General features: G+C 48.0%; 1 protein-coding gene across 1 annotated transcript in view; it reads right to left on the bottom strand.

The window, feature by feature from the left end:
• Positions 1–12,441, bottom strand: part of GLRX3 (glutaredoxin 3) — a 33,181-nt gene that overhangs the window by 20,197 nt on the left and 543 nt on the right. Inside the window, exon 2 of the mRNA XM_059398839.1 lies at positions 6,022–6,130. Coding sequence (XP_059254822.1) covers positions 6,022–6,130 — 109 coding nt within the window. The remainder of the gene's footprint in view (positions 1–6,021; positions 6,131–12,441) is intronic.

Below are 12,441 nucleotides of genomic sequence, written 5' to 3'. Positions count from 1 at the left end.
TTTCTTTTTCCCAAACTGAGACAGTCTCTCTGGCATCTTCCTTCACATCTGGCCAACCTCTACATGGCTGGCACATCCCAGGACGTGGTTCTGAGTGCACTTCTCCTAGTTATCCTCATTCTCCTTCAGTGGTCTCCTCCAACCCTGCGGCTCTAAGTACCGCCAATATGGCAACAACGCCCAAGCTGTATCCAGGCCAGACCTTGCCCATCGCCTCCAAGCTAGACGCTCAACATGTGCACTCAGATCTCTACTAGGTGTCTCCCACTACACCTGTTCCTCCCCACGGCAACCTGATCTCTTTAATCCATCCAGATGACCAAATCAAAAAGGAGACAATTTTGATGAATCCATTTCCCTCACTGGACATCCACTCTATCAACAGGTCCTCCAGGTTTCCCCTCCAAAATATAAGCCAAATCAGACCATCACATCATTTCAATGCTCCCTCTCCACTAGAGTCACAGGGTCACTGGCCTGTGAAAACAGCTTCGTGATGAGTGTACTTCTAGGCTGCCTCCTTCCTTCCCCCACTTCAAATCACCCCACAGGACAGATGGAGGAATCAACTTAACAGAAATCCAATTATGTGTCACTTCCACTGCACTCAGAATAATACCCAAACTCTTCCAGCACCCACAAGGTCATCTGGCTGTTCCCTACCTCTCCAACCTCTAGCCATAACCTCTCCTTCTTCATTATCTCCAGCGGCCTCCTGTCGGCCCTCCAACAGTGCTCACGTGCTGATGTATGGTCTAAATGTTCATCCCCAGCTCTTCCAAGAACTCCTTCTCACGTTCCTGCTTTCCCTTACGAGATACACCTCTCTAGCCCAACCCAAATAAAGTGCCCACCCACCCCCAAGTCCTCCTCTTCAATGGCCTATTTCCTTCTTTTCGGAACTTACTACTATCTGGAATTACCTTGGTTATATGTGACTCCATTTCCCTACTGTTCTGTACTCCCAGTGACTAGCATATAGTGGTCTATGTAAGTATTAGATAAATAAATTCTAACACCATACTGAACAAATGTTGGTCACTACTGCTAAGCCTACAATGGCACTGCCCACTGGCCAGGGTGGTCCTGATCCCCAAGGCTGCGAACAATTAAACCTGACCTTCAGAGACATTTTGTTAAGTTTCTTAAAGAGGCTTCTTTTCTAACTCTTGTGACATGTGATCTAAAAGGAAAATTTTTTTTAAATCAAATTTTTTGGTAGCTTTTAAAAGCCCTTTACCGAACTTAGCCCAGGAATAACTAATAAACTTTGTCAATTATTTGTATTTTTTTTTATTACCCAGATAGGGTAAATAAAAATTGGGGTATTTTTAAGATTTAGCAATTCTACTTGAATTATCTGAGAGGCATTTTTAAGAGTTCCCCCAAAATGGAATCCTACATATGTTCTCTAAAATGCCATCATCATCGTTATTATCAATATTACTATTATTATTATACCAGTATTCTCTGGTGCTGAGAAACAGGAATTCAGCTAACTGGTACCTAGCTAGACAGCTGGTTAGTACCCTTCTGGAGATTGCCCGACATTGTCTGTTTACACAAGCTAATTGTACAGACATTTAGAATAAAACATTTCTATAACCATATAGAATTTATCTACACTGATTATATAAACCCTTAGAAATTAAATACTATGAACTGTATTTTAAGATACTTGCACATTCAATGATAAATCAAACTAAAACACGTCTTAGTTTCTGAAAATAAAAAAATGCTAATTTAAGTATATAACCCCCTCTATACCTCCGCCATCATACCTAAAGTGACCACGGACATAATAAAATTCAAGTATGGCAGGTACCGTACAGTGTAACAAGACCATTACTAAATGAAACAGTAGTACAAACCTCACCAACCAGGCAGAAAATAAGCCTGACTTTGAGAATTGATGGACTAAAGTGCACTGTCAAGGAAATGAATACCACAACCTAACTAGAGCAGAATACCAAGCTGGAAGAGGGGGGCCGGAGGGTGACACAGAAGGTGGGGGCCACCTCACAGAGAAAGCAATGAAAACAAGGTAAGATAAAGGTCTCTGTTTCAAGTATCCCAGCATCTAGTCAAGAACAAACAAGGGACATCTGGGTAGGTCAGGCGGTTGGGTGTCCCACTTGATTTTCGCTCAGATCATGATCTTGGGGTTGTGAGATCGAGCCCCACGTTGGGCTCTGGGCTGGGGATGAAGTCTGCTTGGGATTCTCTCTCTCCCTTCTTTCCCTCACCCCACCCCCACAAGTGCTCTCTCTTAAAAAAAAAAAAAAAAAAAAAGGCCAATTAAAACAAGAAATCAAATGACAGAACAGAAAAAACACAAGAGTCTCTAACTAATAGTGGAACCAATGGCACAGACTAAGTTCAGAGATGAAAGGAATAAAAGCCACAGGAGTACACAGGAGATTTCATAGAAAATGGATTTGAACTGAATCATCACGTTGAGTACTTTAACAACATACAACTTTAATATGGAGAAAAAGTAATGATAAATTTAATAATTAAAAAATTGAATAAAATTTCAATAACTAAATCATAATAAGATCAAATGTAAAGTTAAAAATGAATGGCCACGCCTATAAAAAGATGAACTTGATCTGGAGCTCAAACAGAGCAGGTGGCACCCAGCGTCCCCAGCACAAGGAGCCTTGAGCTGCTCTTCCTCCCTCTCCACCAGACACGAGATCTTGAAAGATTCTATCTCCCAAACAAGTGATTAAATGATAAATGTGTTTTCCCATTTTAGTTAAAGATAAAGTGCCAACAAGCTGACTTTACATAATTTGAAAAGCAAGGGCATGTAACATTTTAATTCGTCATTTAACTTTATTTTGAACAAATGTTAAGTTTTCAATAAGACTTTCAGCTGTACAAGTAACTCGTGTAACTCCTCTAAGCCCTTGGATGCGGGCAACCCTCCACCTGGGGCCCAGAGCCTCAGGGAGGTCTAGACAGGGTGGCCAGTGCGGGAGAGGACGCACCGCACAGTGCCGAGGAGCACGGGCGCCCTCCGTCACCGCACCCTCAGCACAAGCAAAAGCGAGCTCATTCAGCTCCAGTAAACCTACGGGTCCTGCCTTTCAGCAACCTGTTCCAGTGAGCAGGATACCCAGGCCAAAAGGCACGCTTGCTTTTCTCAGGTATTGCTTTTCCATCATCCACAAAGTAAGAAACTACTTATGGTCGCAAAACTTTATGACCTTCAAAACTCTTCGAAACATCATGTTTAAGAACACCTCATACAATGATTTTGTAAATGTAAGTTAAGCAATCAACTGATCTCTATAATTCACAAGTCAAAAATGCCAGACTGGGGTAACCTGGGTGGCTCAGTCCGTTAGGTGCCTGCCTTTGGCTCAGATCATGATCTCAGGGTCCTGGGATCAAGTCCCACGTCAGGCTCTCTGCTCAGTGGGGAGTCTGCTTCTCCTTCTCCCTATGCCACGCCCCCCACCACAGAACTCGTGCACTCTCTCTCACTCTCTAACAGTATCTTTAAAAAGAAAAAAAAAAACAAAAAACTAAGAAATCAAATTAAAAGACAGAGGAGGCTGAACATGGGTTCTCTACCTGAGATGGCTCAAGAGCTCTCCCTGACAAAAGCGAGCTCTTTTTAAAGGAACTGCATCCTCTCTTACTGAGGCATACCAACAGATCGCTCAAATATTTCACTTATTTGCTCAACATTTAAATTACCTACCTTATAAACTCCATGAAAATTATTTTTACCACTTACAAGAAACACTACTGGGATGCCTGGTGACTCAGCTGCTTGAGCATCCAACTCTTGGTTTCAGTTCAGGTCACGATCTCAGGGTTGTGAGATGGAGCCCTGTGTCAGGCTCCATGCTCAGTGCAACGTCTCTTGAGATTTTGAGATTCTTCCCGCACCCGTGCCCCCCCCCCATGCAGCTCCCCTCCACTCACGTGCTCTCTTTCTAAAATAAATAAAATCCTAAAAAATGTATTAAAAAAAAAAGAAGAAGAAAGAAAAAACAGGAAAGGAAGAAAGAGAAGCAAAACTACTCCACAGAGTGAATTTCCAGAAAGCAACGCCTCCTGGGAGGGCTACCCACCTCGTGCGGTCAGCCTCCCCACGAAGAGCAGGTGCACTCAGGTTCCGGAGTCCCCGACAGATAAGGACGTCCCAACCCCTGGCATACTCAGACACTTAAGCACTTCAACAACTTACAATCTCACTGCCAAGTGTGGTACCAATGTGAGAAGTAATTCTATAGTCGCCTTAAATAAATCATTCAGATGGCAACTACGAACAATGTGCTACCTAACCAGTAACATTATACACATAAAGCCAGACATGCAACAATTACCATCATCTTGATTAATCTTATGATTGAAATGTTTAATCATTCATTTCACTGGTAATCATTATCTTTTATCGCTGACCAAACATGCAGTTTTAATGTCTCCTTCTATTATTTATATTGGACATTTTAGGGTTACATTCTAAGGTTACATTATACATTTCATTGGAATTTTAAATAAGTCCTTAAATTTTAAAAAGCTAACTATTACATCTATATTTGCTCTACCTTCACAAAAAAACACTGAAAAGATTCATGCAAAATTAATATAAGCAGGCCCTTCTTTACGGGGTGGGATACCAGGGCCGACGGGGAAGGTACAGGGGAGCGCTCTCACTGTCTACCTTTTACGCTGTTCTGATTCTGAGACATCTAACTGCAAAACCTATTCGAAGCACACTTACCTGTATAGAAATTGCCTGAAAATGACATTGCCTATTACACAGATGAATTAGTCTGTCAGAATTCTGTTTTCAGTTTATATAAAAAGCGGAAAATACAGAAGATACCACTTTTAGCCCCATCTATGGGTGTATCTGTCAACATGTGCTCTCAACTCACTAATTCTGGTTTTAAAAAATAAGGATTTGGTACTTTTTGTTTCTTTAAATCCTAAGGATTCAAGCTCTTGAATACAGGGTGTGCCTTCCTTCTCAAAACTTCATTTCTAAGATTCCTGACTCCTATTTGGGCTTTGTTGCCTCAACCAGGACTAAGTCCTGAATGACGGCATTAAATGTGCTCAACCACGTGAGCTGATCTACAGCCTCGACCATCACCTTCCCGGCACGTGCCCCCACAAGAGACAAACCGGGGACGCAGAGTGTGCGACACTGGGCAAAACAAGGCAAGGCGGGGAGATGCTGGGCTCTCCTCCTCCGCTTCCTGAACAGATGAGAAAAGCTTTCCGTTTCTCCTGGGGGTCTGCATGGACCCGATCGCAGGCAGCTGCTCTTCCTGCTCCCCTGCTCCCTGGCGGCCTCCACACACCCTTCCTTCACTGGCTTTCCACATCACGCCCTGCGCTTCAAGGAAGCAAGCTTCGTTAATATTGTTACTATACTCAAACCACGACGGTCCGCAGTGAATGACCCGGCTGCTTCTGCCGGAAAACATCCCCGCTGCTCACGCTGCAATTTCCTGGTTGTGTCCTCCCGCCACACGTGTGTTAGGGAACGTGTGCTGATGATCACGGTACTTGGTACTTGAGAAATGCAAAACAATTTTAAGATTTTTAAGAATAATCTACTGCAGGCAACCCTGTCAAGATCCCCTTGCTTTTGGGGCGCCTGGGTGGCTCAGTGGGTTAAGCCGCTGCCTTCGGCTCAGGTCATGATCTCAGGGTCCTGGGATCGAGTCCCACATCGGGCTCTTTGCTCAGCGGGGAGCCTGCTTCCTTCTCTCTCTCTCTGCCTGCCTCTCTGTGTACTTGTGATCTCTCTCTGTCAAATAAATAAATAAAATCTTTAAAAAAAAAAAAAAAAAAAAAAAAGATCCCCTTGCTTTTAAGAGCTTCTTCTAGATCTTCACTTAATAAACCTTCACAATAATAATAATAATAATAATCTACTGCAAAAAGAACACTAGCGGCAATTACAAACACAGGGAACTCCACATCCCTCCTCCCTGGTACTGATACAATGCAGTCGGCCTCCTAAAAAACGTGGCGCCACAAACATACCTTCACAAATGAAACGCGAGGCTGTTCTTTGGCCAATTCTGCCATCACGTCATTCATCTGAGCACACTGTGGGGCCCATGGCGCCCAGAAATGGACCACAAGGAGGGACCTGGAAATCAACAAAATACAACGTTTTAAAGTTACAGTATCTTTAGAAATAAGGAAACACTGACACAGGTTAAATTCTATTACCAAAACAACCTTCACAAGAAGTGCCTGAATTGTTTTTCTACTGCTAGAATTCTACTGTATTAAACACAGACTGGAATATAAGGCTTGCAACGTCTTAGCAATCTTTTGGATGAATTTTCAAGTTAATGATATTTCTTGAGTGAAGACTTAGCTCATATGAAGTGGTTCTAAATATTCATCCATCTCAACTAATAGTCAAATAAATCAATTGTGTTTTCAGACCCTTAGGATAGGTGGAAACTAGACTGCGGCGGCCAAGACGCCCGTCGGTGACAAATGACCACACGTGCACAGTCACTCTGCAGCCTTCACTGCTTACGCACAGCACTGTGATGCCAGTGTCTAACTGTGACCATAGGAACAGGAATAAAATGTTGAAAATGCAAGGCACACAGGCAGAAAACAAGGGAAAAAATGGAACTCATTTTCACAAAGACGGGCTTTTTTTATATTCTACCACAAAAGATTTTCTAAAAATTGATGGTATGAACAGACAGAACAGTGGATTAATAAATTATTGACTAAGTTCTTGGGCATCTCAGCATGTACTTATCAACTATTTTCATATAAAACAGTCTTGGCTAAGCTATCCTTCAAGTCTGTCTTCATATTGAACTGGAAACCCCTTCTATAGGATTCTAAGTACAAGTTATAACCATCCCCAACCAAAAGAATCTGAAAAATCAGCAAGAAAACACATTGAAAAATACGTTATCTAGAGAAAGGAACGAAGGACTACTAACCTGTGGGCAAGAAAAGGAGTGGCAAACCGTAAAACCAGGGGAACAATACAGCTGCGAGAAGCAGGAGCCTCCCACCCAGGGCCGGGGAGCAGAAGCCAAGGGAGGTCCTGGGGGAGAGGTAGGAGGGGCAGGATCTGGTGACCTTGGAAGCATGTCGAGAGACTCCTAGCTTCTGGCTCACTGACTGATGACGCCGGGTGGCAGAAGCCACTCATCACGTATAGAAGCTGCCAGCCTGAGAGGAAAGGACACCTGCACGGGGAGCTGTTAGCGATGGTCCAGAGCACAGAAAAGAACTTGATTTGGAAATCAAGAATAGAGCTGGCACCGAGCTCTCCTACACTAGAGGATAAAAGACAGAGGTCAGAGCCTCTGGACTTAATCGACAGTAAGTTAGGACAGATGGAGGAAAAGGAACCCAGGCAGTAGATCAGAGAATGAAGCCCAAAAAGCACAGCAAGGTTAAAAGGCCTCCCAAGGGGCACCTGGGTGGCTCAGTGGGTTAAGCCGCTGCCTTCAGCTCAGGTCATGATCTCAGGGTCCTGGGATCGAGTCCCGCATCGGGCTCTCTGCTCAGCAGGGAGCCTGCTTCCCTCTCTCTCTTTCTCTCTGCTTGCCTCTCTGCCTGCTTGTGATCTATCTCTGTCAAATAAATAAATAAATAAATACCTCCCAAAAGTCAAGAAAAGGATGTCGAGAACCAAGGAGTGACAACCGTCCAGTCCAGTCGGGCCAGACGCAGCATGCAGGGACTGAACGAAGAAGAGTCTGTTGGGGGCTAGAAATCTGCACTCGAAGAGAGCTGCCTGTAAACAGAGAGAGTGCTAGGCAGAGGGGAAGACAGGATCAAGGGATTTGCTTTTTTTCTTTAATGCAAGAAAATCTTCGTGTTGGTTTCATAGGGTGTAGTCCAGGGGGGAGGGAAGGATGAGATGCGAGAGAGGCTGAGGATACCAGCTCTCGGGGGTGGCAGGAGAGGGGATACATGAGCAGAGAATTCACCGTGAGGGAAGGCACAGCCTCCTCTGGGTCAGGAGTGAAGGAATCAAGAATGGGTGAAGCTACAAATAAATGTTAGATGTTGGGGTGGGGGGGGGGGGGAGGCTCCTGAAGTCCGGTTTTCCCAGGCAAGGAAGCAAAGTCATTTGCTGAGGCCTGCGGTCATAGACAGCAGTGAGGAAGAAGGCAGAGCTGCCCAGGGGCACGCAAGAGGAAAGCGCGAAAGACCCAGCCAAGGCTGGAAAGGATGTATTGTGGGTCCCTGACCCGTGGGTGTCCAGCAGAACTCAAAAACTTCCATGTGTGGTTGGGCGGGCCTCGGGGTCTATGGCAGAGACTGTGCTGTGTCCCTTTCCTCCTGGCACTGAGCCTGACGACACTGCTCAGTCATCCCTGCCGCTGTCTGGGGCTCTGGGGCTGAGCTCTGGCCAGTGAGCCTCTGCAGAGGATGCTGGGGAGGCCCCAAGGCCCAGGGCTCCCACAAAAGGACAAGAACTGCACAAGAATGCTGAAAGCAGGGGCGCCTGGGTGGTTCAACTGGTTAAGTGATTGCCTCGGGCTCAGGTGGCTATCCTGGAGTCCCAGGACCCAGTTCCACGTCAAGCTCCCGGCTCAGAGGGGGTCTGCTTCTCCCTAGGACCCTGCCTCCCCAACTCGCGCTCGCTCTCTCTCAAATACATTTTTTAAAAAATTAATACATAAGTCAATAAAAATGCTCACAGCGTCATCGGACACAACAGCCAAAAACTGGAAATAACCCCAAATGACCACAAGCTGGAGAAACCGTTTTATACGGTTTTATACGTTTTATACGTTTTAAACAACAGAATACTAGTCGGCAGTAAAAAGGAACCACCTACAGGGGCACACAACATGCACCTTAAAAACATGATGCAGAAAACATCCTAGAGGTACAAGACCATGAGCTGTGTAACTCCATTTACATCAAGTACCAAGAACCGGCAAAACTAACCTATAGTAACAAAGAGCAGGTCAGTGGCAGAAACTATGGGAAAGAACATTCTGGGACTCTATGTTGTTCGGAATGGTGGTTACTTTTGTATATATGACTGTCAAAATTCATCGCAGCTAGCTATTAAGATCTGTGCATTTCCTTATGGTATGTTAAGTAATGCCTCATCTTTTTAAAAAAGCCAGGATACCACTTCTAACTAAATTGAAAAAGGATTTTTTAAATAATAATATTCTATGATTAAAAAAAAAAAGATGGAAGAAACCAATCATTTCCATATCCTACTGGTAAAGATTAAATTGGAACCTTTCAGAAATTTCTTACACACTGTCAAGTATCCTAAGAAGTAATTAAAGACACAAAGATGTATATATAGGAGTACTTTCCCATGATCTTACACAACATTTAACAGGAAGAACCAATTCTTCAACAACACTATAGCTTTTTTAATGGTCCTATAACAAAATATTATCAAGCCATTAAAAATCATTTCAAAAAACTTTAATGACATGGAAAAATTTTCACAATGACTGTATTTTTTTAAATTTTAAGATATTTCCATTTTTAACAATATGAATTAACATGCAAAAAAAGATACCCTTTAAACTAATATACTATTGCGTAACAATTATACTATAATAGTTTAATAAAAAGGAAAAAATGGCATACCCACACAACTTAAATTTCATTACCACTGACATGGTTTTGAAGAGTAATTTAAATCTTAATTTAAATGTGAGATCTTAACTTCCATACTGTAAAACAGCAATAACTAGGGACCCCTGGGTGGTTCAGTCGCCTAAGTGTCTGCCTTTGGCTCAGGTCATGATCCTAGAGCCATGGGAGGGAGCCCCACATTGGGCTCCCCGCCCAGCAGAAGCCTGCTTCTCCCTCTCACTCTGCCTGCTGCTCCCCCTGCTTGTGCTCTGTCAAATAAATAAATAAAATATTTTTAAAATAAGCGGGGGGTGCCTGGGTGGCTCAGTGGGTTAAGCGTCTGCCTTCGGCTCAGGTCATGATCTCAGGGTCCTGGGATCGAGCCCCGCATCGGGCTCTCTGCTCAGTAGGGAGCCTGCTTCCTCCTCTCTCTCTCTCTGCCTGCCTCTCTGCCTAGTTGTGATCTCTCTGTCAAATAACTAAAATCTTTAAAAATAAATAAATGTGTGTGTGTGTGTGTATATATATATATATATACATATATATATATATATATATATTTTTTTTTTTTTTTTAAATATAGAGCACCTAGGTGGCTCAGTCAGTTAAGCATCTCCCTTCCACTCAGGTCCTGATCCCGGGTCCTGGGATAGAGTCCCACACTGGGCTCCCCGCTCGTGGGGGACCCTGTTCCTCCCTCTCCCTCTGCTGTTCCCCCTGCTTGTACTCTGTCAAATAAATAATTTTTAAAAGTATTTAAAAATTAAACAAAATACAATAGAAATACCTGATACCCTGGGATACTGGAAAGATCAAACAAAAATATAAAAACATTTGAAAGATAAAAGCATGGTATTAATATTAATAGTAACTTTACATCAGCCACAGTGACCTCCCACTGAGGCGCTCCGCTTCCGAAAGCAGCAGCACTGCGAGGAGCACCAGGTCATAAACCTGAAAGGAACACCAACGCCGCCGCCCTCTCTCAGGTTCCAGCAAGAGTGCCCGCTGCCTGCATGAAATCACCCAACTGGCACAGTGCACTGTCTGAGGAAAAACTTTAAAGATCAGGTTCAAATCCCAACTAATACGACTTAGGACAATGCACGGGACAGCAGTCGCGCGTCAGCAGAACAATCAGTGCTCAGTGCGCAGCTGTTTCCCCGCTCCTCCTGGGTGCTCTGCGCCGCAGCGACCTGCCCTGAGAACACCCGCGACCGTCTACCGAGCACCAGGTCTTCCAGAAACGGGTCCTCCCTCTTCCAATTCCTCTGCAGGTGGGAGCCGCACCCTCACTGTGCAGACGAGTGAGGTTTCAGTGATAACAAACAGCTCAGACGACTTTAGGAAAGCTAAAAATACAGGCTTTTTAACGATTTGATGCATTTACTTGAGAGCGAGGAGAGCACCAGCACAGCGGGGAGGCAGAGGGAGGCGCAGGCTCCCCACCGAGCAGGGAGGGGCGGGGCTCGGCCCCTGCACCCCGGGCCCCTGCACCCCGGGCCCCGCACCCCGGGCCCAGGACCTGAGCAGAATGCAGACAGTTCGCCCGCGGAGCCACCCAGATTTCAGCTCACTCAACGCTTGAAAACTGAGAAGCGGCACTCAGAGGTCGAGTATTTAACGCTCCGGGCGACAAGGCCGTTTACTACGTTTTCGCCAACACCGGCCGAGCGGTGCGCCCTGCGGTCGCTTCCAGGGCCTGGTCCCCGAGGAGCAGGTGCGCGGCTCCGGCCGCACTTCGGCACACGCCGCCGGGCAGCACAACCGAATCGTGCGCCTGTGCGATCGCACGGCTCTTCGTGATGAAACATGAAACACGGGAACGAAAATGCGCAGCTCGCGGCACAACCGTCCTTCGGACGCTGAGGAGGGGCAGGCGCCCGAGCCCGCCTCCCGCGCCCGAGCCCGTCACCGGCGCGGCCTGGGTCGCCCCCACCCCTCGTCAGCGAGGACGAGGACGGTCACTTCCCTTTTCGTCCCTCACACGTTTCCACGGAAACGCGAACGTCCGGCGGGCGCTCCGGCTGGCGCGGGGAACGCCGACCCCTCCAGGGCGCGCGGCCAACCAGGGCCGAGGCGGGACGTGCCGAGGCGGGACCTGCCGCCGCGCTCGGCTTCCCGCACCCGACCGACTCCCCATCGCACCCGCGCTGCGAGCCCAGCGCTCCCGGCCTCCGCTTCGGGTCCGGCGGGCCGCCCAGGGCTGGGGCGCACGGGCTGCCCTGCCCGGAACCACGCAGCCCCTCGGCCCCGCACGCGAGGCCCGGTCGCACGGCCCGCAGCGTCTCCTGTGCCGGCCGGACGCACGCCTCCGGGGAAACGGAGGCCCCGTCGGCAACCTGCCCGGGGCTCCAGGGCTAGCGGGAGGCGGGGCCGGGGCGGCCTCGCGGGCCGCGGGGCCGGGCTCCCACCCGCGCCCGCCGGCCTCCAGGCGCGGGGCCGCCCGGAAGCCCGGCCTGCACGCGCTCCCCGCACCGTCTCGGCGCCGGGGCGGCCCGACAGCGGCAGGCACGCGCCCCAGACCCGAGCGGACCGCGGCCGCCGCCCCGGGAAGCCGCGCGCGCCGGCCGGTGAGCTGCACGGCCCGAGCCCCGAACGCCGCGCGCCCGCCGGGCACGGCCGCCGCCGCAGCCGGGCCTCCCGGAGCCGCCGCCCGGACAAAGCCAGCCGGGCCCGCGCCTCGGTCGGGCCGGCGGGGTCCGCGCACCCGCTGCCCCGGCCCCGGGGCTGAGTCACCGCGTCGCCCGAGGCCCCGGAGGCCGCCAGGCCGGAGGCCGAGCTCGGCCCTGTCTCCCCCGTTCCTCCTCCCTCGGGGGCCGGGGCCGGGCTCGGGGCCGGGGGCGCCGCCGGTCC

This window comes from Mustela nigripes, chromosome 4 (genome assembly GCF_022355385.1).
Source record: "Mustela nigripes isolate SB6536 chromosome 4, MUSNIG.SB6536, whole genome shotgun sequence".
Classification (NCBI taxonomy): domain Eukaryota; kingdom Metazoa; phylum Chordata; class Mammalia; order Carnivora; family Mustelidae; genus Mustela; species Mustela nigripes.
Note: the sequence above shows the minus strand (reverse complement) of the source record. Positions and strands in the feature narration are given on the sequence as shown.